The 23,345-nt window shown below is 33.0% G+C and overlaps 2 protein-coding genes across 3 annotated transcripts in view; both read right to left on the bottom strand.

Moving 5' to 3' along the window:
* The window catches only part of LOC106661715 (max dimerization protein 1-like), a 35,443-nt gene extending 28,147 nt beyond the window's left edge, over positions 1-7,296 (bottom strand). Inside the window, exons 1-3 of the mRNA XM_014385263.2 lie at positions 7,093-7,296; positions 6,847-6,937; positions 6,658-6,687 (exon numbers count right to left, since the gene is read on the bottom strand). Coding sequence (XP_014240749.1) covers positions 6,658-6,687; positions 6,847-6,937; positions 7,093-7,147 — 176 coding nt within the window. The 5' untranslated portion in view covers positions 7,148-7,296. The remainder of the gene's footprint in view (positions 1-6,657; positions 6,688-6,846; positions 6,938-7,092) is intronic.
* A 7,057-nt stretch (positions 7,297-14,353) lies between these two features.
* On the bottom strand, positions 14,354-22,785 carry LOC106661712 (DALR anticodon-binding domain-containing protein 3). Of its 2 annotated transcripts, none has more exons than XM_014385258.2 (7): positions 22,351-22,785; positions 22,090-22,266; positions 15,259-15,536; positions 15,004-15,185; positions 14,805-14,947; positions 14,566-14,733; positions 14,354-14,473 (listed from the first exon to the last, which is right to left on the bottom strand). In XM_014385258.2, exons 1-7 carry the CDS (start codon positions 22,513-22,515, stop codon positions 14,354-14,356), a joined length of 1,233 nt encoding a protein of 410 aa, XP_014240744.1. In that variant the 5' UTR covers positions 22,516-22,785. The 2 variants fall into 2 exon arrangements, with proteins under 2 accessions (XP_014240744.1, XP_024081198.1); XM_024225430.1 differs by having other exon boundaries at positions 14,814-14,947; positions 22,351-22,784.
* Positions 22,786-23,345: the final 560 nt, after the last annotated feature.

Below are 23,345 nucleotides of genomic sequence, written 5' to 3'. Positions count from 1 at the left end.
GTGTTAAGACTTTTTTATTTTTAATGAACAATTTCCTCTAAAATAAAATTTAAAAAAACAATATCTGAGGCTTAACAAAATTACTAGATCATATACATTAACGTACATTAAGTTAATAAAAACAAGAAGAAATTGTTGAAGAAGAAAACTGTCCAAATTCAAAACATAATATTTAAGAAATCGTAGTACATAAAAACTGAAAATCTTTGGCATTTGAAAAAGTTTTATTTTTTCATTTCTATAGTGTGTATTTGGGGCTTAACAACAAAAGCTGGGAATGTGAGTAAAGATTAAAATATAAATAAATAAATGACAAATTGTATCACAGAGGAATAACAAGAATTCATGAAAATCGAACAATCTGAAACAAACAGAACAAGAAAATGATTTTATTGAAACCAATGTTTAAATGTTTATTTGCACCCAAATAACTCGACTACTGAGAATCAATATCAAAAAACGATTCACAAGTCACATCTCGAAGAAATACCCACGTGGAAGTGAAACGACAAAGACATACATTTAAAAGGCTTGTATAAATTGAAACGAGTGTTCAATGTGGCCTCGAATTCTTTAATTATAGTCTGTATTTTTCATCTGAATACGCGCTTTGGCAGGATTTGCACTCACTTGTTTGAAATAAAAAATCGTCCACCAAATGCAAATCCGGAAATAGGGATTTGATTGTACTTAAACATATAAGCAATGCCTTTGTAGCTTAAACTGACAATCAAAACTTTAATGTGTGGTATCCACAAGCTAATTACCTTATTGGACAATAGTTCACTGATAGAATATAAATGTCATAACTTTACAAGTTAAAAATATAATAAGATTTTTTTTTTTAAAGAAGATAAATATAAATAAATGAAAACAACAGTACAGTATTAAACGGGAGAACAAACAGCAGAACAACACTTTTATTGAAAACAGAAACTGGATTTACAGATTTATAAATCTAATTAAACAGTTTAATCAATTTTTGACGAAAAAACGTTAAAAACCACAAAGACAAAAATCTAAAAATGGCTAAAAAAGATTAATTATTTCATCAACATTTTTTGGGGATATCGACCCTTTTTCTAGCATTGTCTCCGAAGTGAAGCAGAAATCAAACTAAAAGAGAAAAAGAAATAGCATAATTTAATCATATAAGAACAAAGCAACAAGAAAGTGGCACGTGTAAGTTGATCAATTAAACGTTTATTAACATTATTAATAAAATTATATTTTAACTTTGTAAAAGCGATTTTATAAAAGAAAACCTTTAAACGAACAGCAAAATGAACAGGTTATTATTGAAACAAAGGCATTGATTTATTGGTTTATCAATATGGGGGTTCAACGTGCGATATAGTTGACAAAAGAAAAAAAATTTAAAATGCTTGTACAACTAAGTTTAACGTTTCACAAGCTATTTTAAAAGTGAAGAATATAAATTAATAGAAAAACCCCAACACACGAATAACACAAAACACTATTTTCTTATTCAACAAACAATTTCATGTATTTTTACACCGAGATGAAGTCATAAAACTATATGAGAATTAACATAGATTACTCGTTACTTCATCAACAATATTAAGGTCTACAAAGGCTAAATATGTTTTATACTGGCGATACTGGCAAACAATTTCAAAAAATAAATTGGTGACATCTAACACTCATATTTTTTAAACTCTAAAAACTTTTTTTTTTAAATCAGGAAACTTTTTAAAGTAATTTTATGAACTAAAATATTATAAATATATTGAAACAGATGAGCTCATAAATAAACAAAAATTATTATACCATATAAAGACGATATTAAATTGCTCTATAGGTGAAATGAGGGTTCAAGGTGTTTTTTACACCCAGATTATGTTGTAAACCACGACTGGAAAAATAATAACAATCTTAGCCCAAATGAACTTCCTGCTACATTTTATCAAATAAATATTTTTGAAAATAAATTGAAACAGCCTTATAGTCGCCTGGGACAACCCAGCGAAAACAACGATTTCATTGAAACAAAGACACGTTTTATCAATGAGATGAAGGTTCAATGTGTTTTTTTACTCCCAGATTATTTTGAAAACTACCAAGAACTAAATATCGGGTTGTCCGGAAAATAATGCAGGATTTTAAGTTTTCATTAAAAAAAATCTATATAAAATATTCTGTTTACGTTTACAGGATTACTCATTTGTATGAATGTCAACACTTATTAATCCTCTTCCAAATGATATTGTTTGTTTACCTCTGTAGCATTCCGCTACTTGGAAATAATTCAGTCATCCTTATAATGTCAAAGCGAGAATTTCGTACGATTTTCTTTTACGAGTTTAAACTCGGCCGAAGCGGAGCCCAAACGGCTAGAAACATTAACCAAGTCTGGGGCGAGGGTTGTGTTAATGAGTGCACTGTGCAAAGGTGGTTTAAAAAATTTCGGGAGGGAGATTTCAGCCTTGAAGATGAAGAAGGTCGTGGAAGGCCTTCCTCTCTTAATGATGATGTTCTGCGATCAGTGGTGGAAGAAAACCCCAAAACAACTGTTCGAGAACTTGCAGAGCAACTCAAAGTCAGTAAAACGACCGTCGCTGACCACCTCAAGGCGATTGGAAAAGTGAAAAAACTCGAAAATTGGGTTCCACACTCATTAAACGATCGCCAAAAAATCAGCGCTTTGATGTTTGTGCATCACTTCTTTGTCGAAACAAAAATGACCCATTTCTGGCCAGAATTGTTACATGTGACGAAAAGTGGATTCTCTACGATAACACTAGACGTTCTGGACAGTGGCTCGACAAAGGAGAAGCTCCAAAGCCCCCAACTCATCAAAAAAAGGTAATGGTTACGGTATGGTGGGCTTCATTTGGTTTAATACACTACAGCTTCTTAAATCCTGGCGAAACCATCAATGCTGAATCATACTGTAACCAAATTAATACCATGCATCAGAAATTGGCAGTAATGAAGCCCTCTTTGGTCAATCGGAAAGGGCCCATTTTGTTGCATGACAACGCTCGACCACATGTGTCACGTGTAACGTCACAAAAATTATTGGAGCTTGGCTATGAAACTTTGCCTCACCCACCCTACTCTCCGGACCTCTCGCCTACTGACTACCATTTTTTTAGACACCTGGACCACTACTTACAACACATAATATTCAAAAATCAAACGGAACTGGAAAATGCATTTATTGACTTTATCAATTCTAAAAATTCTGAATTCTACTCAGACGGAATTAATAAGTTACCAACACGTTGGGAGAAATGTATTGAGAGTATGGGAAATTATTTTGATTAAAGAACATTGCTTTAAAGTAACTAGTTTCTTTTTTTTTGTTTAATACCAAAATCCTGCATTATTTTCCGGACAACCCAATAGAAAGAGGGAAAATCTCAGCATAAAAGGACATAAACGTGGAACATCCAGGTTAATTACTTTATGGACAATGGTTTATTCATAAAAGCTAATTTAACTTTCTTTAAAGCGATTTTATAAGCGAAAACTACTATAAATAAATTTGTTAAAAAAAATTAAAACCAACCGAAACAACCCAGCACAATGAAACAATAACAATGATTTTACAGAAACAAAGACATTTTTTACACATCGATGAATTGTTTGTTAAAGGAGTTTTTTTTACACCTAGATTGTATTGAAAACCATGAAATTTTGTATTATAGGAAATACAACATTAATTTAAAATTTATTATTTTATCGTTAACATTCTTCAGAAACAAATGTTTTAACTTTTTTTAAGAAATATTATAAGCAAAGAATATAAATAAATGGAAACGACCTGACACAACACACACTAATCAACAAGAGCACAATGAAACAATGATTTCATTGAAACAAAGGCATTCTTTACCCGATTTATCAACAGAATGAGAGTTAAGGGTGTTTTTCAGATGGAGATTTTTGTTGAAAACCTTGAAACAATTTCAACATGTCGATCACAAAGTAACTGTATGTGACAAATATCAGCCGACTGTTAATTACTGCCGATAAAATTACATTTAACTTATTCTAAAGCGATTTTATAGGCGAAAGAAAATTATTATTAATTTGAAAACAACAATATAAAGAGTGATACAACCCAGTGTGCGAATAAACAGCACAATTCACCATTGATTTTATGGAAACAAAGTCATTAAACAATAAAATTACGATTTAAGATTACTTAAGTCAAGATAATATTAAAAACGAGAAAAAATGCATTACTACAGGCTAAGTACAAGAGAAACGTGGTAAATTTAAATTAACAGGTTTAAACAAGAAAAGCATTATGTTTTTAAGTATAAAAATATAATTCTAAATTAATTAAATGGAAACCTAACAACAAATAAACACACTAATAAACAAGACCACAATGAAACAATGATTCTATGAAACAAATCATTATTTACACGGTTTGTCAATAAAATTAGGGTTCGTGAGTTTTTATACACCTGGATTATGTTAAAAACTACGAAAACAAAAGCAATATAGGAAAATCTCAACACACAAGTTAAAATAACTGTACTGACAATAGACCTATCTAGATAACTTCTAGATAATAGATAACTGAAAAGTGGCAAATTATTTTGCGATGGATTATTTATATAAAAGCAAGATTTAAATATTTTTAAAGTGATTTTATAAGAATAAATATAAATAATAGAAACAAACAACCTCAAGTTTTAATCACTGCCCAGTCCACGAATAAACAACAGAACAAAGAAACAATGCTTTTTATCGAAACAAAGAAATTTTTTGGTTTTATCAGTGTGATGAGGTTCAATGTGTTCTCTACTCTAAAATTATTTAGAAAATTTAATAAACTGAAGGAAAAATAGTAACAAGCCAGCATGAATCGAGACGTGACAAATAAAAATTTCATTATGTTATCTACAATAGATTATTGATAAAAGCAGATTTAACTGTTTTTTAAAGTGATTTTATGATACAAGGGGAAAATATAAATGAATAGAAACAACCTAAAGTTTCAAACACTACCCAGTTCATGAATAAACAATAAACCAGGAAACAAAGTCATTTTTTTACGTTTTATCAGTGGAATGAGGGGGTTCAATGTGTCCTTCACTACAAATTACCTAGAAAATTTAATACATTCATGGAAAAAAAATAGTAATAAAAATAAACACAAAAGAACCGAAACGTGGCAAGTAGAAATTATATTATTGTATCTACAATAGATTATTGATAAAAAAAAAGATTTATTAATTTTTAAAGTGTTTTTATAATGGGGAAAATATGAATAAATAGAAATAACCTGAAGTTTCATCAAACACTGCGAATAAACAACAGAACAAAGAAAGAATATTTTTTATCGAAACACGACTTTTTTTAGGTATTATCAGTTGAATTAGAGGGTTCAAGGTTTTCTTTCCTACAAAATTATCTAAAAAATTTAATAAATTGAAGGAAAGATAGTCAAAAAATCAGCACAAAAGAACCAAAATACAAATTAATTACTTGTATCTACAATAGTTCCTGGGTTCTTAACTTTTCCTTTGTTGTTCTGAATACGATATAAAGACAGAAACAACAACAGCAGAACGACAGAAAGACAAAATTACTGAAGAGGCAGACGAAACAAAGATCGTATCATAATAAACACACATATTAACTAAGGTTAATGTTGAAATCTGTTTTACAGGATTTATTTCAATGTTTCATCGATATTTTTAGATCCGGAGGTATTTTTTTCGCCCAGAAAGGCAGTCACATGCCCCACGTCCGAACTGCCTTTTACCTGTTGTCGGAGCCCGCGGGGATCAATCAATGGGGAGAAGCGAGAAGCCATTTCCACACCCCCGACACGACCTTGCGACAGGGGGGAAAAGGAAGAAAGGAAACAAAAATGGGGGGGAAACAGTTCACGACACAGCGAGCCTGGACGGACCCAGGGGCCCCCACGAGTACGTTCGACGCCACGGATAAATAAATAGAAACACGTGCCCAGGCCGTCGGAAAAGCAACACTTAACAACAAAAAAGTGAAAGTGACCAAAACGTCGAGTTGCACAATAAATCCCTGTTCGGAGTTCAATGACACCTACTTTTTTAATTAAAACAATAAATAAATCTATTTGTTTACAAAATTAAAACAGAGATAGGGTTTGTTTTTTAAAGCTAAATTATAATGTATTTTTGCTTTTAAGTATTGTTTTTTTTGTTTTTAAATAACGAAAAATGAACGCTCTATCGCCTGAATACTGAGTCAATGATAAAAAACAGCTAAAAAATCTTTGAGATAACGAACTTAATATTTACATCAACCCCCTTTGTGTTTTTTTTTTAAGTATATTTTCTTTTTTTTATTAAAAACTTGTGGGACTTTAATATTGATATTGTTCATTTTTTCCATAGAAATTTCCCATTTTTTTTGTCGTAGTGGCTGGTCAATCGGTGAAGCCAGCTGGCACTGTTTCATTGCCCACGACTCACAAATAGCTCGACGATACGAGAAGTACACGTTCATTTGCAACTTAACCTCCAATCTTTATTTTACTTTACAAGGTCGCGTTTTTTTTTCACAGGGGCCAGGCGGGGGCGGGGATGTGTTTTTCTATAGCACCCACACACAAGGGGTTGTTTTCCAGTTTTCCTGAGGGGTGGGAGTTGTGAGAAAGAAGAGAAATTAAAAAAACTTGGTACTCACCTATTTTTTTCGAGCTCGTTGTGGGTCGTCCTGTAAAAAATACGACGAAGGTTAACTTTCGGTCAATTCAACATGTAATTAATCATGATAGGAGGGGGGTTAGAGAAGAATTTTTCGTTTATTAACGGGGATTAAAATATTGATATTTGTTGTTTTTTTTGTGTTTTTTTATGATAATAGAACACAGACCTGCTTCCCTGGGATTTTTTTGTCTTTGGCCTTTTAATCACGTTTCTTAGATCGTCGGGTGGAAGTGTCGAGGCGTAACCGTGTTCGGCCTCTGAAAAATGAAACAGAAATTGCAAATTGTTAAGAGAAGACGAGAGAATATCCGTGAAAAATCAGCTGACGAATCCGAGAGAAATGACAAGAGTCAGCCATGTTGACGTGGAAACGAAACGGGACGAAAACACTGTAAACCACTCCGATTCTCACCTCTCTCTCGCCGTTCCAAGTACTCTGCCGCCCTTAATAACGCAGCGATGCTCATTTCCGAGTCTTTGAAATGATAAAAAGTCACGGTTTAATAAGAAAAACGTGTTAGTCCGACTGGGAAACGGGCTGAAACCTGGAGTAGTCCGCGCCCTCCAAACTCACTGCTGCATTTATTGATGTCAAACGCGTAGTGAGCGGGGCTCTGCAACGAAGCTTTGTAACGGGCTCCGTTATTGGCCGGCCGGGCCTTGACTACGATCCCTCGACCAATCCCGTCTCTCGTCTCTCCCACGTCCCAGAACCTGGATAGTCACGTGAATCTCATGCCTTGCAACCAAACAAAACAAACAGCTGTGAAGTGAGCTGTTGTGAGCAGCTACACCTCGGCCAAGCTCCGACCTTTCCCTACACACTCACAATCCCTTTTTTTAACTTTATCGCCCTTCAGGAAAATACACCTTTCCGCGCAGACCTACACAGAAAATGACCCAGCCCTCACGATCCAAACATTTTTCTCTATAAACACAAATTGCGCTATAACCCCTATTCAATAATAATAAGGGGGAGTACTGTCTAAAGGGCCAACTACAATTGTCAGTTTTTAACGTCCATAAATGTACTGCAGGATAATTTAAAAATATTTTTCAATAATGAAATAAATTAACCACAAAAAAAGTTAATTTTCCACCAAAAAAATTCTATCCTTTAGTGCTAAACTGTAAATTTAATAAGTCGAACACAGTACGGTAAATTATGAACATAAATAAAGGAATCTTAAAAAAATTAACGTTTTTCCATACTCACTAATAAATTTACTGAATCTTACAAACAAAACTGATAATTCAATTTTGCCCAAAACTTGTATCCTTTAATGTTAAACTGCACATACGAGACAAAGACTTAGGGTAGCAAAATTATGAAAAGGAACAAAACATCCAAAGTTTAGTTATTGTATATAGAATAAATTCATTAACTGTCACAGTGAAACAGATTATTGTAACTGCCAAATAGTTTAGTTAATTTAGACCTTTAGTGCTAAACTATAAATTAAAAAGTCTAACAGAGTAGGGTAACAAAATTATGAACAGAAACAAAGGAATAAACATTTAATGTTTTGACAAACATACTAATAAATTTACTGAATCTTACAAGGAAAGATTCAATTTCTATCATAAATTTTAACTACCTATCCCGAAATAAAATGTTTTACCCAAAAATTATATCCTATAGTGTTAAACTGCAAATATGACAAAAAAACTATAGATTAGGGTAGCAAATTGTGAAAAGGAACAAAACCTACAAAGTTTTGTTATTGTATATAGAATACATTTATTAACTGTCACAGTGAAACAGTTATTGAAATTGCCAAATAGTTTAGTTAATTTAGACCTTAGAGCTAGACTATACATTTAAAAAGTCTAACAGAGTAGGGTAACAAAATTATGAACAGAAACAAAGGAATAAATATTTAATGTTTGGACATACATACTAATAAATTTACTGAATCTGTGTTAAACTGCAAATATGTCAAAGACTACAGATTAGGAACAAAACCTCCAAAGTTTTCATATTGTATATAGAAATAAATTTATTAATCATCACACTGAAACAAACTATTGAAATTGCCTAATAGTTTAATTAGTTTAGACCTATAGTGCTAAACTGTAAATTTAAAAAGTCTAACAGAGTAAGGTAACAAAATTATGAACAGAAACAAAAGAATAAATCAAACTTTTGATATATTACATACAATAATTCTAATAAAGAAACTGACATTCAATTACAGAATATTACAGAATTACCATCGACTCCAAAGTAAAATGTGCCCAAAAATTGTAACATTTGTGTTTACTACAAATTTAAACAAAGACTAATAGAGTAGGGTTACAAAATTATGAACAGAAACAAAGGAATAAACATCTAAAGTTGTGATATATTATATACACATGAAATTACTGATTCTTATTTTTAAAAAACTGATAATTGAAATAGAGTAGCAAAATTATGAACAGAAGCAAATGATCAAACCTCCAAACTTTTGAAATAGCACATACAAATAAATTTACTAATTCCTATAGTTCAACAGATTATTGATTTTCCCCAATTATTTAGTCCTTTAGGGTTAATCTCCAAAAATAACTATGACTATACAGAAGGTAGCACAATTATGGAAGTGAAACAAGGAATATATTACCTACAAATAAATTTACTAATTTTGGACGGAAGGAAATTTTTTTAACTATTTTAATAAATGCATACACTCAATAATCCTGCATTCAGACATTTTTTTAAGAGATTAAATTTTTACTGAACAAATTATCCTATATAATTACCCCCAATTCTTTAATTGTATGCATCAAATAAACTAAACACAAAACATTATGTCAATGTGGAAAATTAGACTAATTAGGGTAACTGAAGTTATTAATTATTTTATTGTCTTCAGTAATGTATTTAGTGCCAAAGTTTAGCACAATTTAAATTTAATGTAATCTTTGATTGGATTCTTTAACTTATTTTAATAAAATTAAGACCAATTATGACTACACTGCCTCGAAAAATTGTTGTAGAAGAGATAAAATTTTCTGAACAAATCAACTAGCAGAATATTTTTTAACCCCATATTTTTTCCCATTCATCAATTAAAGAACATATATAATGGAAACATTATGTCAATGTTATATTCAAAGTAAGACTTGTTAGGGTAACTAAATGTACAGAGTAATCTTTAAAAGGACCATTTCAAAATGTTTTAAATAATTATGCTTAACCTATACAATCTATCTTTGGACAAGTTTATATAATAAAAGATTAAATTTTTCTGGGAAAAACACAAATTATGGCTACTTAATGCATAACATAACTTTTTTTTTAATTTCAGAAGAAAACAATGGACCCTTGATAAATCTCATTTTTGTTATTGTATATATTCAATAAGAAATTTGGAGAAAATTATGCTAAATTGTGTGTAAGTTACGTTCGTGGCAAGTCTAAACTTGGTAACTTAATTTTCATCGAAACAAAGGAATAAAACATCCAACTTTGACATATTAAAACCAATAAACTTTATAACTTTATTAATAGTCCAATTGAAAATGTAAGCATAATGTGTTTAGCTCCACAGTTAAGTGTACATTTTATTATATATAAATATTATCCATAAAAATTTTTTTAAGTGTTTTAAGAACAAGCAATGGAATGAAATAATGCCTTGACTTTTAAATCCAGGTTTTTGAAATATTTCAAATCAAGCATATATTTACAAGTGATTATATTTTTCAGCAAATTACAAATATTGCAAAGCAATTATGCTTGGGCTCTTAAAAATAACTAAATTGTCAATAGAAAGAAATAACCAATGTTTTGAAATAGACTTAAAATCGCCAAGTTTAAGTTCCCCTTTGTTGCCAACAAAATGTCACCTGCCAAAGATACTGACTTATTTAGATTGAAGCGTAAAATCATTTTTGATAGGGCAATTTTATGATGAATAAATTACGATAAACTTCTTAATAATCCTATTTTTGAGCAAGTGCATTTTTATAAGATTGTTGAAACTGAACAAGTCCATTGCTCCGTTAAGATGCAATATTTGCACAACCTTTGTACTTTTTAATTCTAGAGATAAAATTTCTTTTCAGCAGTGTTTTGTGCTACTATTTAACAAGTTTAAGAGAAATGTGTACTGTTATATAACAATTTTACATTTAATCATATCCTGACGTACCAACAACTGTAATTTTATAAATGTGTTTAAATATTATTTGTATTTTTATCATAAATTGAACCAAAATAACAAAATCTTAACTAAAATTATCTGAACTGAAACAATACAATTTATACTATTTTAATCAAAATTTAATATGCAAAAATCTTGCTGAGAAATTAAGACTGGGAAGAAAGTTTATTACAAAACATCTATTATATACAGAAACAAAGGCCCAATCTGATACTACACAACACAAATTGTTTACATACAACCTGAATAAACGAATAGATGGAAATTAGCTTAGCTTCTATATAAAATTTTCCACTCCAAATTTTGTTTAACCAATGTACAATACCCACTATTTTTTTTTTATTTATTTATTTATTTTTTTTTAAATATAGTTCAGAATGTACCATGTTTAGCTTCTTAACTACTACACATTTTTAGACAAGTACATATATGAGGTTAAATTGTTATTGGTCAAGTATTTTGAATTTTTAAGATCAGACATTTGCACAACTTTTGTATTCTTCAATTCAAGAGATAAAATTTCTGTTCAACAGTAACTAATTGTCGAAGATAAATTTATAATTTTATTTATTTATTTTATATATATCGACTATATTTTAATAAGAAATTCGAGCAAATTAATAAAATTCATCCGAGAAATGTCTGACCTTTTTCAGTAAGATGAGCTTAACTACGGTTTTTAATCAAACAATTCCCTTTTTGTCTTTTGTATTGAACAAGGCAATGAACAGAAATTATGCATACACCCCTTTAAAAGAATAAAATAAAATTCAATTTAAAAAATGAACACCCAGTTGGTTTTTCTTTTATGGGCTGTTACATATGTATTAAGTTTTTCTTCAATTCCTAAAATTTTCTGGCAAACTATTTCTAATATAAAAGATGCAATTCTTACAACAAAAGAATTTTACTTTTTTCACTGGGTGATGATCATGTTTGTACAACCTTTGTACTCTTCAATTCAGATAAAATTTCTGATCAACGGTGTTTTTTCGCTTCCATTAAATGTAATAGTAAAGATAAATGCAGTCTTTTAACAATTTTTGCAAACAAACATTTTTAACAAGCACTCAATTGCCTATTTAAAAAAAATCTACAGGTTGGGTGGGTAGCTGAATTATTTGTAGAAACAAGGGAATTATTAAAACATCAATGTTTTGACCCATTATAAATAGATTAAATTATTAATTGTTCTGTTGAAAATTCGAGTAGATCATTTTGGGTATTAAATGTGTTTATTGTCACCGTGTACACAGACGTTGTTAAATATAAATGGCACTATTGACTAAATCTATTGCCCTATCGAGACCCAATATTTCACAACCTTTATAGTCTTCAATTCAAGAAATAAAATTTCTGTTCACAAGTATTTTTTGATAATCTTAAAATCATTTAAACTAAATTTTGATTTAAACAAAAACAATGACACGTCAAGAAATTATGGTAGTCTCTTAATAATCAAATTAGCTAAGAGAATAAATAAAATTGACTTGGTCTATAGCTATATAGCTCTTAGGATGAAATATTTGCACGACCTTTGTACTTATAAATTCAAAAGATAACATTTCTGTGTTGAACACATTTAGGCCAATACATTTGCATTTTTTTGAAGTAATAGAAGAAATTACACCCCACTCTTAGATTCGATATACTTAGATAAAGTAAAACAAATACTTTAATTTTATATATCAAATACATTATTTTTCATAGCAAAGTAAGTGGAAACTGTATCGGGCAATTTAAAAGAAATAAAAGAATCTGCCTTGAATGACCTCTATTTTCAACCTGCACCCAGACACCATAACAAAGAGATTCATAGATATGTGCATTATTTCATATTATTCTTATTCTTATTAAGTTTTAATATACTAGTATTGATAAAGAAGTAAGTACGTAACAGAGTTAGCAAAAATAAAGACAGTTTTATAAAGGACATTGGAAAATCTCAAAACCTTGAGTTTAAACGTATTATCTACAATGAAAATGTATACCGATCAAACGTTTTCAGCGCAAATAAGATATATGATATTCTATACAAACTTGTTTTGATTTAGATCCTAATAATTTCAATATAATATTTAAATTATATACTAGGCGTGATTGCTCCTAACATATGTAAATTTTTGATATATTATAAAATAGTTTAATTCAAAGAACAAACAATAAAAATTTAAAAAAGAACTAGCCAAATATAAACGATTTAATTATTCAAAACAGCTGAAATAGACACAAGTCATCATTTTCGCTATATTTATAATTCCTATAAAAAATCTGAAATTTGATCCTTACCGATCTCTTTATTCTGCCTATTCTCGCTGGGTTGGTCTGTCAGATGCATTTCAGCATTGTGCAAGGATACGCTAAAGTGGCGAAATGCCGAAACGTGTCTGACAGAACAACCCAGTGAAGGGAGGAAGAACAAAATGATCAGGAGGATTAAATTACAGGTTTATAACACAAAACAATCACTGAAGTTGGCCAAATGCTGAGACATGCCTGATAGCCAATGCCAGCAAAAATCACCAAGATGATCTAGCTCAAAATTAACAAAATGAATCCCTCATTCTTCATATTGACAAGACTAGATAGGTGGAAAGTATATTTTTTCATTAGCAAAATTGAGTTTCAACCCTTAAAAAGGACAATTATTTTTGGAGACATTGTAACACTCAAATTTAAAGCAAGCTCCAAAAAAATACATCCTCTTTCAAGAAAGAAACAATGGTGACATATCAACTTGAATTACTATAACTGAACTTGCAAATTACCTTAATTACTGCATAACATAAATTGATTGAAAGATTTTTAATTAGAAAATTCATGGCAAACAGCAAACATTAAAATTAAGAACGAACGGACAAAAAAAAATCAAATCCCATTTAGATTTATACATGTTCAACACCAATAAATTGTCAGTTACAATTTAAACTTTTTTTTTCTTTTTTTTTTTCAAAAATTCTGATTAAATAAAATATATAATTTGCAGAAGAACAAGCCAACAATTTTTTAAACTGGACAATATTACATTTATCTTCGGAAATTTGTCTACTACATAATTATTTCCAGCCACAATGACTGCAAGTTTCTGTTTGAATATCAACTTAAAATATAAAAATGTGTAGTATTTAGAGATCGTTAATTATTACTTAGAGATCTAAGATGAGGTCTGGTGTGATGTAGGTCTGCATCTCACGATTTCTAAATAATTAAAATTATTAAAATGTAAGTAAAGTATTTTCCGTAATAGAGGAGGGCTTTTCGTCCAAATATCAGGTGTCGCAGATGAGGTAAGATTACTGACTTGACAGCTCATTCAAATTATAAAACAAAATCCTAAAGCAATGTCTGGAATTAAACCCTGTTCATGGCACATGAGAATCTAATGGCTTTGATCCTCAGTGACAACCTAGTAATTTTCTATGCTGAATCAAACTCTGTGGAAATGAACAGGGATTACTAGTACGCGAGAACTAACTATTGTTTTACGTAAAAAAATTTATTTTAAAATTAGGTTGTTATTAATTACATATGATTCAAAGGTTGTAGACAGATTACGTTGAAAGCGTTTTTCACAACTTGCAACAAACCTAACATCAAGTGTACCCTGGCATGTAGGACTGGAATTAAATGGGGCCTGGGTTCCTGAAAGAAAAGAATAAGAGTGAAAGAATGTTTTTTTTTTTTCTTTTTCTCTTTAAGATTTCATCAATTTAACACAGAAAAATTCTACTAACTGTTAGGATCTTGATCCGATGATAGTACAGGCTAAAAGTTGTAGAAAAATCTGTGAGGTATTTGAACAAAAGGTGAATTTTGGGCTTTCCAATTTCCAATCCTTCAACCACCTCTTTTACGACTACAGGCCAGTATAGTATAAAATCCAACATAATTTTCCACTCTTCCTGTAAATTGAAATGGAATATACGAAAATTCTTTAAGGAGAATATTTAATTCTGATTTAAAACGGACATACTTTACTTACATTTTGGGTCAAGAGGGATAAGTCGGTATTGTCCAACTCAGGCAAAGTTGGATACACAGACGATTTTACTAAATCTTGATATTTTGAAACTAAAGTTGACAATCTGACAAAATTATACATTACGAATAAAGCACCTGCGAAATAAAAATCATTACTTGTACTGATCTTTTATCAATTTAGCTATAACGACCTTTGCAAGAAGATGTCTCGGAATTTTTTGCCTCTTGTAAATTGAGTATGACAGGTTTCCTAAGATTTGTTTGAATCAAATCAAAGGATATTGTAGTATGGACGAGATCACTTACATTTTTAAAAGTACAATTTCTTTCCAATTTATTATCACACATAGACTTTATATCCTTCGTCCTCGACCTACAATTCAGTAAAATATCATGACACTCAACAGACATACTGTATATTAATGCCAAAGCAAAAAAAATCTCACTTTTCATAATCATCGGGGGTTGTATTGGACTTCGGTGATTTCTTCGAACCATTTACGGTTCCTATTAACATCAAATTTTGTACCTCGTTCTTTGAGAGTGTACTCTTGTAAGTTAGAATAAGATTTACGTCAGGACTGATATCATGATCGACACTATCGGCAACAATGGTCCCTCCACAATAACTGACAAGGCGAGACACTACATCGAATACCTTCAGGATTCTCAACTCGGTGAGTGACGTGGCAGTCATTCTCACATCTTTCTTCAGACAAACAATCTAAAAAAATGATTACAAAATGCACCTGGAAATAGTTAATTTGTTTTATAATTTTAAACCTTTTAAGTGCTGAATGCCAAAATCATTTCTGTATAATAATATTAATATTTTATATCAAAAAAGCCTTTTGGAAAGAGAAAAATAATTAAGATAAAAATATAATATAAATACAGTCAACCCTCCTATAACGCGGTACTCTCAGAACGCGGTTTCTATATAACGCGGAGCTGAAACTGTGACAGCCCTCCCATAACGCGGTACTCTTACAGCGCGGTTTCCGTTTAACAGAATCCCATAAGTCCCTTCCACACAGCCTATGAATGACTCTAGTAACTAGATATTGTAAGAGGTTTTAATGTAAGTTTTATTTTCCACGCAAAAGCACAGCCAAAATACATAAACAATATGTTTATATAAACATGCCAGCTTATCTCATAGCCGTTTACGACATCGGTTTCAGTCATCTCAGAGATCTTTCATAGTACATATGTTTTGTTGGTGACCAAGTCTTTCTAAAAATTTTTCTACACCTTCCGTTCGTTCAGCTTTTAGCTGCTTAATTTGTGATTTATAATTGGACAACATTACACAATACGATAAGTAATATTCTTAAGTTGTACTAATATAATAATAATAAAGTAATTAATTTTATTAAAATAATTAATTACCCTAGATTTGCATCATGTCAAACACAAAAGAAACAAGGAAAGGATTAAAAAGAAAGTTTATATCGCTTGAAGATAAAATCCAAATTTTAAATCGTTTAGAAGGCTTAGCTCCCTATAGAGAGGTTTTAGTGGAGTTAGAAAAAAAAGCTACGATCAAAAACCAATGTGAAGAAGAACCAAGTGAGGAAGACATTTTGCCCATTAAAAGAAGACGAGTTAGGCGACTCATATCTGACAGCGAGGATGAGTGTTGAAAAATAAATAATTTTACAAAAGTCTTTCTTGTTTTTGTTGGAAAACAGTCTTTTAGTTTAGTTTTTGTTTCATTTTTTTTTTATCAATCCTTATATGAACTCTTCAATTCAATAAAAATAATTCATAATTTATCTTGTCTTTTGTATTTATTGGTCTCCATATAACGCGGTACGAATGATGTGATTTGTACTAATTCCGAGTTTCTTATAGTGCAGTTTCCATACAACACGGTAGACGGTTTCCATAGAACACACTACGAATTAGCCTGGTTTGTACGATTAAATCCGAGTTTCTTATAGCGCGGTTTCCATATAACGCGGTACGCACTCACCGTGTTATAGGAGGGCTGACTGTATTATGTTTAAAATTTATTTTATTAGCTAGCACTATTTCTAACCGTCCCAGCCATTTAAAATATCTATGCACCTAACTATGAAATATATTGTCAAATATAAAAGTCTTTTCCTGTTTATTTACAGAAAGTCACCAATGCAGCATACTATAACTGACAATATTTAAACAGCATTTCCACCCCATTTAGAAATTATGGCCTTTAAGGTATTAACAATTTTAGGTTTAACAATTTTCTTGTGGCATCATTGACAAGCCCTTATCCTGTTTTATTTTAGTAAATTTTCAATTAAGCTTTTTACGTACAAAAGATACCTTGAGGTTCGTTTCTTGTGCAACCACCTGCCAATTGATGTGTTGTGTCAAATGATCAGGGTTAACATTCAGGACCCAAACCCGTCAAGTGTTCCATTTGGGCAGGGTTTTTAGACTCAAACACTACCAACTAAATGAGCAAACCCTCCCTCCCTCTCACTTATCGCCAGCTTTCTCCCATATTATTGGGTTGTCCGGAAAATAATGCAGGATTTTGGTATTAAACAAAAAAAAAGAAACTAGTTACTTTAAAGCAATGTTCTTTAATCAAAATAATTTCCCATACTCTCAATACATTTCTCCCAACGTGTTGGTAACTTATTAATTCCGTCTGAGTAGAATTCAGAATTTTTAGAATTGATAAAGTCAATAAATGCATTTTCCAGTTCCGTTTGATTTTTGAATATTATGTGTTGTAAGTAGTGGTCCAGGTGTCTAAAAAAATGGTAGTCAGTAGGCGAGAGGTCCGGAGAGTAGGGTGGGTGAGGCAAAGTTTCATAGCCAAGCTCCAATAATTTTTGTGACGTTACACGTGACACATGTGGTCGAGCGTTGTCATGCAACAAAATGGGCCCTTTCCGATTGACCAAAGAGGGCTTCATTACTGCCAATTTCTGATGCATGGTATTAATTTGGTTACAGTATGATTCAGCATTGATGGTTTCGCCAGGATTTAAGAAGCTGTAGTGTATTAAACCAAATGAAGCCCACCATACCGTAACCATTACCTTTTTTTGATGAGTTGGGGGCTTTGGAGCTTCTCCTTTGTCGAGCCACTGTCCAGAACGTCTAGTGTTATCGTAGAGAATCCACTTTTCGTCACATGTAACAATTCTGGCCAGAAATGGGTCATTTTTGTTTCGACAAAGAAGTGATGCACAAACATCAAAGCGCTGATTTTTTGGCGATCGTTTAATGAGTGTGGAACCCAATTTTCGAGTTTTTTCACTTTTCCAATCGCCTTGAGGTGGTCAGCGACGGTCGTTTTACTGACTTTGAGTTGCTCTGCAAGTTCTCGAACAGTTGTTTTGGGGTTTTCTTCCACCACTGATCGCAGAACATCATCATTAAGAGAGGAAGGCCTTCCACGACCTTCTTCATCTTCAAGGCTGAAATCTCCCTCCCGAAATTTTTTAAACCACCTTTGCACAGTGCACTCATTAACACAACCCTCGCCCCAGACTTGGTTAATGTTTCTAGCCGTTTGGGCTCCGCTTCGGCCGAGTTTAAACTCGTAAAAGAAAATCGTACGAAATTCTCGCTTTGACATTATAAGGATGACTGAATTATTTCCAAGTAGCGGAATGCTACAGAGGTAAACAAACAATATCATTTGGAAGAGGATTAATAAGTGTTGACATTCATACAAATGAGTAATCCTGTAAACGTAAACAGAATATTTTATATAGATTTTTTTTAATGAAAACTTAAAATCCTGCATTATTTTCCGGACAACCCAATATTTTCAAATATAGATTGTAGTACAAAAACTGAACGGTCCAAATGGTTCTCAGCAATCTTTCGTGGAGCCTAGTTGATCGCACAGTTCAATGAAAATGTACAAGTGATGAACTTTTGTGGTAATACGTTTAGGTCACCATTTAACACGTTAATAACAAACATGAGCTAAAGCATGCTTTACACTACAGTCTAATTTGTCTAAAATATTTGTTTGGCATCTGGATAGGAGCCAATAGTATTGACTAGCTAGAAATTGAAAGAATTGATATCACTAAATCACCTACTCTCCTCATTCTCAATTAACAATCAGGTTTCCTTGTGCCAAGGAAATGGCAATCTGTGGAAATGGTTTTTGGTTTTTAATATGTCAATTATGGGCAAATTGTAGACAAACAAAAAATAAGGATTTTGTCAGCTTCAGTGCAGGGTCTGGGTGAGATTTCCCCTGCGAAATCGAGTTGAATGACTATAAATCACTTGGATATGGCACTGAAGAAGCCGAAACATATTTGGGTAGGCTAAACCAACAAGACTAAGGAGACCAGATTTTTAGAACAAGGTAACCCTTATTTGGACACCAGCACAAAAAGGACACCATGACAATGAAGAGGCGGACATCCTGGCCAAAGAAGGCTCTAATACTGCGTTTGTCAGGCCACAACCGGTATTACCTCACTCTATGAGTACAGCGAAAGAGAGTATTAAAAACTGGGGCATGTAACAATTCCTTAAGGAGTGGAATACATCCCCCAGACACTTATAAGAGGCTTATAAGTATCCTGACGGGCCACTGCCCACTGAAAAGACTCTCCAGATCCTTTTTGCCGTTTTTGTGAAATAAAAGAAGAAACGGCAAGGCACTACCTCGCAGAGTGTGATAGGTAAGCTAGGTCTAGATTTGAAATCTTTGAAGGAGCGGACATCACCAAACCACTCCCCGAGATAAAATGGTCCAAAATCTTGGGGTTTGAGAACAAGTCCAAGAGATTATGCAGAACACATGAGCCGACCAAGTCCCAGACCTTTTAGGGATGGGGTACGAGTCTACCCAGGCATTTAACCCCTCGGGTCTTGGTCACCCACCCTGCATAATATATATAGGGAGACCAAATGATCGAAAACATTCATCAACACACAGATCCCACAGACAAATCTAACAAATCCATCTGGAGGAAACATTAAAGCATGTGTGAACGAGTGCCTAACTAAATAAGAAGCCAGTGGTTGATGATATCATTTTCTCTATGATTATTCAAAAACAACTGAATGATATATTCTGACTGTATGTGCACACTCAGAAAAAGCGAGCAGTTTTATGTCCTTAACCTGAGTTAGGGTGAGCAACTCTGTTATTAGGCCAGATGCATACATCCAACACTCAGACTGGACATACAATGGGTGACATGAAATCATCATCACTACGATCATGCAGACAAGCTGCTCCTTCTGGCTAAATATTTATTCTAGATTAGACTGATACTGCAGCTGAAACAGTATGAGCTGCAGGAGCCTTCAAGCGTACAGATCTAGCAGCTGAACAACACTAGTAGAAATGAAATCAATCAGTTTGATCATAAGACAAAATTCAACTTATTATTCAACATTGAGGAATAATTTAGCTGAAAATGTATGATGAAGTATATGGAGAAACTTCTAATGTCGACAGAATCCTGCATTTTGACCCAAACGTACTTAAAAAAATGTTAAATCACCAGCACCCCGAGAGTTCACATAACCTTGTAACGTTGAAATGCCCTCATTAAAAAATAAAATAAAATAAAAATAAATAAATGAACTATCGGATCTGGCAGATGGATGACTACTTGATTAAATGAAATTAATGTCATCCTAATCGTGCAAAAACAAGCGGTAACCATAATTATTCTAGATTGTCCAATACAGCAGCTGAAACAGTAGTAGTGCCGTGCCAATGAAGAAACTACTAATGACAACATCGGTGTATACAGAGCTGGCTGGCATCATTGACTTCAGACAAACAGATCAAGTGGCCAAACGACACTGGTTAAAATAAAATCATAGTCAATCTGGTCATGAAAAGACAAAATTCAACTTCCTATTATTCAAGATTGAGCAATAATGTGTGGTGATTAGTGACCGTTAGCCGATGATTATTCAGAGATCGTGAGATGCAGTCTGGTGTGACGTAGGTTTTAGAAAAACATTTTCTTTATCGTGCCAACGTTTCAATCTTTAATGAGATCCGTAATTGTGCCATTCTTGGGTGTCGTGTTGAGAGGGCACTCAGAAAACTGGCGCTTTGAGCCCTGAAGATGGTCTCAATAAAGATCGAAACATTGGCACGATAAAGAAAATGTTTTTCTAAAACCTACGTCACACCAGACCGCATCTCACGATCTCTGAATAATCATTGAGCAATAATTTAAGAAAAACAGTATGATGTTCAATACGTAGAAACTTCCGCCTAAATCAGCATATTGAAGGTTTTAACCATTTAAGAATAAAAAACATCACCGAAATGCCCTACCTAAACTATCAGACTGGGGGTCGGTGGCCGCAATGGTTTAGGCGTAGACACGGTGTCATAACTGTAAGGTAAAGGTCCCAGGTTGGAATCCAACAGCCCTGCATTTGGACCCACACAAAATTAGTTTTTTTCCACAAACTCCAGCTCCCCAAGGTTCATATAACCTTGTAGTTGAAATACTCTCATAAAAAAATTAAACTATTGGATCTAGCTGATCGATGATCATTCGATTAAATGAAATTATTGTCGTCCTTATCGTGCAAAAACAATTTGGTGACTATAATTATTCGGGATTGACCAATACTGCAGCTGAAACAATATTTTGCCCCGTTTATGAAGAAATTTCTAACGCCAACATCAGCATATCGAGCACTGGTTGAAATGAAATCATAGTCATGAGAAGACAAAATTCAACTCCTATTATTCAAGATTGAGCAATAATTGAATGGTATGATGTTGAATACATAGAAACTTTTGTCTACATCACCTTATTGAAAGTTTTTAACCATTTAAGGTCACAAAACATTTCTGAAATGCCCTACCTAAACTAGCGGACCTGGCAGCTGGATGAAAAGTCGCACTTATTCGCAATCTTTAGAAATACATAGTAAGAAGACAATCATGACAGTCGGAAGCGGCTGGCCTTAATCATGATCCAGTATGTTAACATATACAACATTGTTGTACAAATATTAAAAAGCTCTATACAAATAAAATGAAAAGCCTGGACGGGTTTGATGGTTTAAAATCGAGTTTACATGTTATTGTGTTTATAACGACATATTTCTCATGGACTAGATTAATTAAAAAGTTGTATAAAGTTCGTGGGCGGTTTTTATAAAAACTGATGTAAAAGGCAAATCGTGTTGTTAAAAGATTGAAGGAATAATGTTATAATAAGAGAAATGATGTGAAATGGGCAAAACGTGGTGAAAGGACCACGAGGCGGCAACAACTGGCAATCCGTGAAAGTACGATAAATAACATGTTGATTTACCTTTCCGGCGAGGAGATCGTTGGTCCCGTACTTTTCGCCGAGGTCTCCGACTGCTTTCAGGCCGGATCTGAACGAAAGCTCCCTCCTGAGAGAGACGAGCACTTCCGAGTCGGTCACGTCAAACCGGACGAATTCCACCAGACGGGGCTTCGCCTCTTTCAGCCGGCCGTCGAAATCCTTCAAAAGAGGACAAGCAATGGTGAGATATGGTGAGAGCGCGGAGGATCCGGCGTCGGATCAACGGCGAGGACGTCGGCAGACCTTCGGCTCGGGACGGGAGTTTCTCGAGTCGGGAGGCAGGACGGCGATGAAGTCACGCGTCGAACTCTCCCGCTTCGCCCTCGTGAAGCACAACCGCTCGCCGGCCGGGATGCCAACGAGGCCATCGTCGAAAAACTCGAACAATTCACACAGCAGGAGACACATTTTCACATCAAGCACATGTTTGAAGTAACCTCAAATTTTTGACACTAAGAATAAGAAAATCTAGGGCGGGACGGGCAGGAGCCGACGGACCGCATTCCGCCTTCACGCCCCCCACCCCGGAAATTTCTGACATTCCTCCTTTTTCAACTGACCAACAGCAACTATTCCCGCCTAACTACAAAACGTCAAACACAAATTACAGTAAATTAAGATTATTTCGAGATTGCGAGATGTTTAGAAAACCATTTTCTTTATCGTGACGTTTCGATCTTTATTGAGATCATTTTCAGGGCCTGGGATTTATAAATATTTCCACATCTTACAAGTATTTGTATAATTTAAACAATGTTTATAAATCCCAGGCCCTGAAGATGATCTCAATAAAGATCGAAACGTTGTCATGATAAAGGAAATGTTTTTCCAAAACTACATCACACCAGACCGCATCTCACGATCTCTAAATAATCATTAATTAACCGTCACTAAATGCCACACACGTAAATAATTACATAAAGCAAATAATACAACTAGTTGTTAGGGGATAATCTAAATGTATCAACATAAAAACTAAAAACTTCTATATTTTTTTGCAGCATGTAAATGGCAATATCGTCCAGACCCTAATAAAAAGATTCCTTTCAATCAAATAACAAATTACTTAAATGGACTTTTTTGGAAACGGTATATTTAGACGATAAATAATGAAATAAGTTTTTTAAGATATTAGATTTTTAGGGTAGTTTAAAAAAATACTTTTTCGTTTTTTCCCTATGTTTCGGCCTTTATTCCGGTCATCTTCAGGGCCTGGGTGAATTACAAAACATATGTTG

Source organism: Cimex lectularius, unplaced genomic scaffold, assembly GCF_000648675.2.
Source record: "Cimex lectularius strain Harlan isolate CLEC.00 unplaced genomic scaffold, Clec_2.1 scaffold29, whole genome shotgun sequence".
NCBI lineage: Eukaryota > Metazoa > Arthropoda > Insecta > Hemiptera > Cimicidae > Cimex > Cimex lectularius.
The sequence above is the reverse complement of the archived record's forward strand: the minus strand, read 5'-3'. Positions and strand labels throughout refer to the sequence as shown.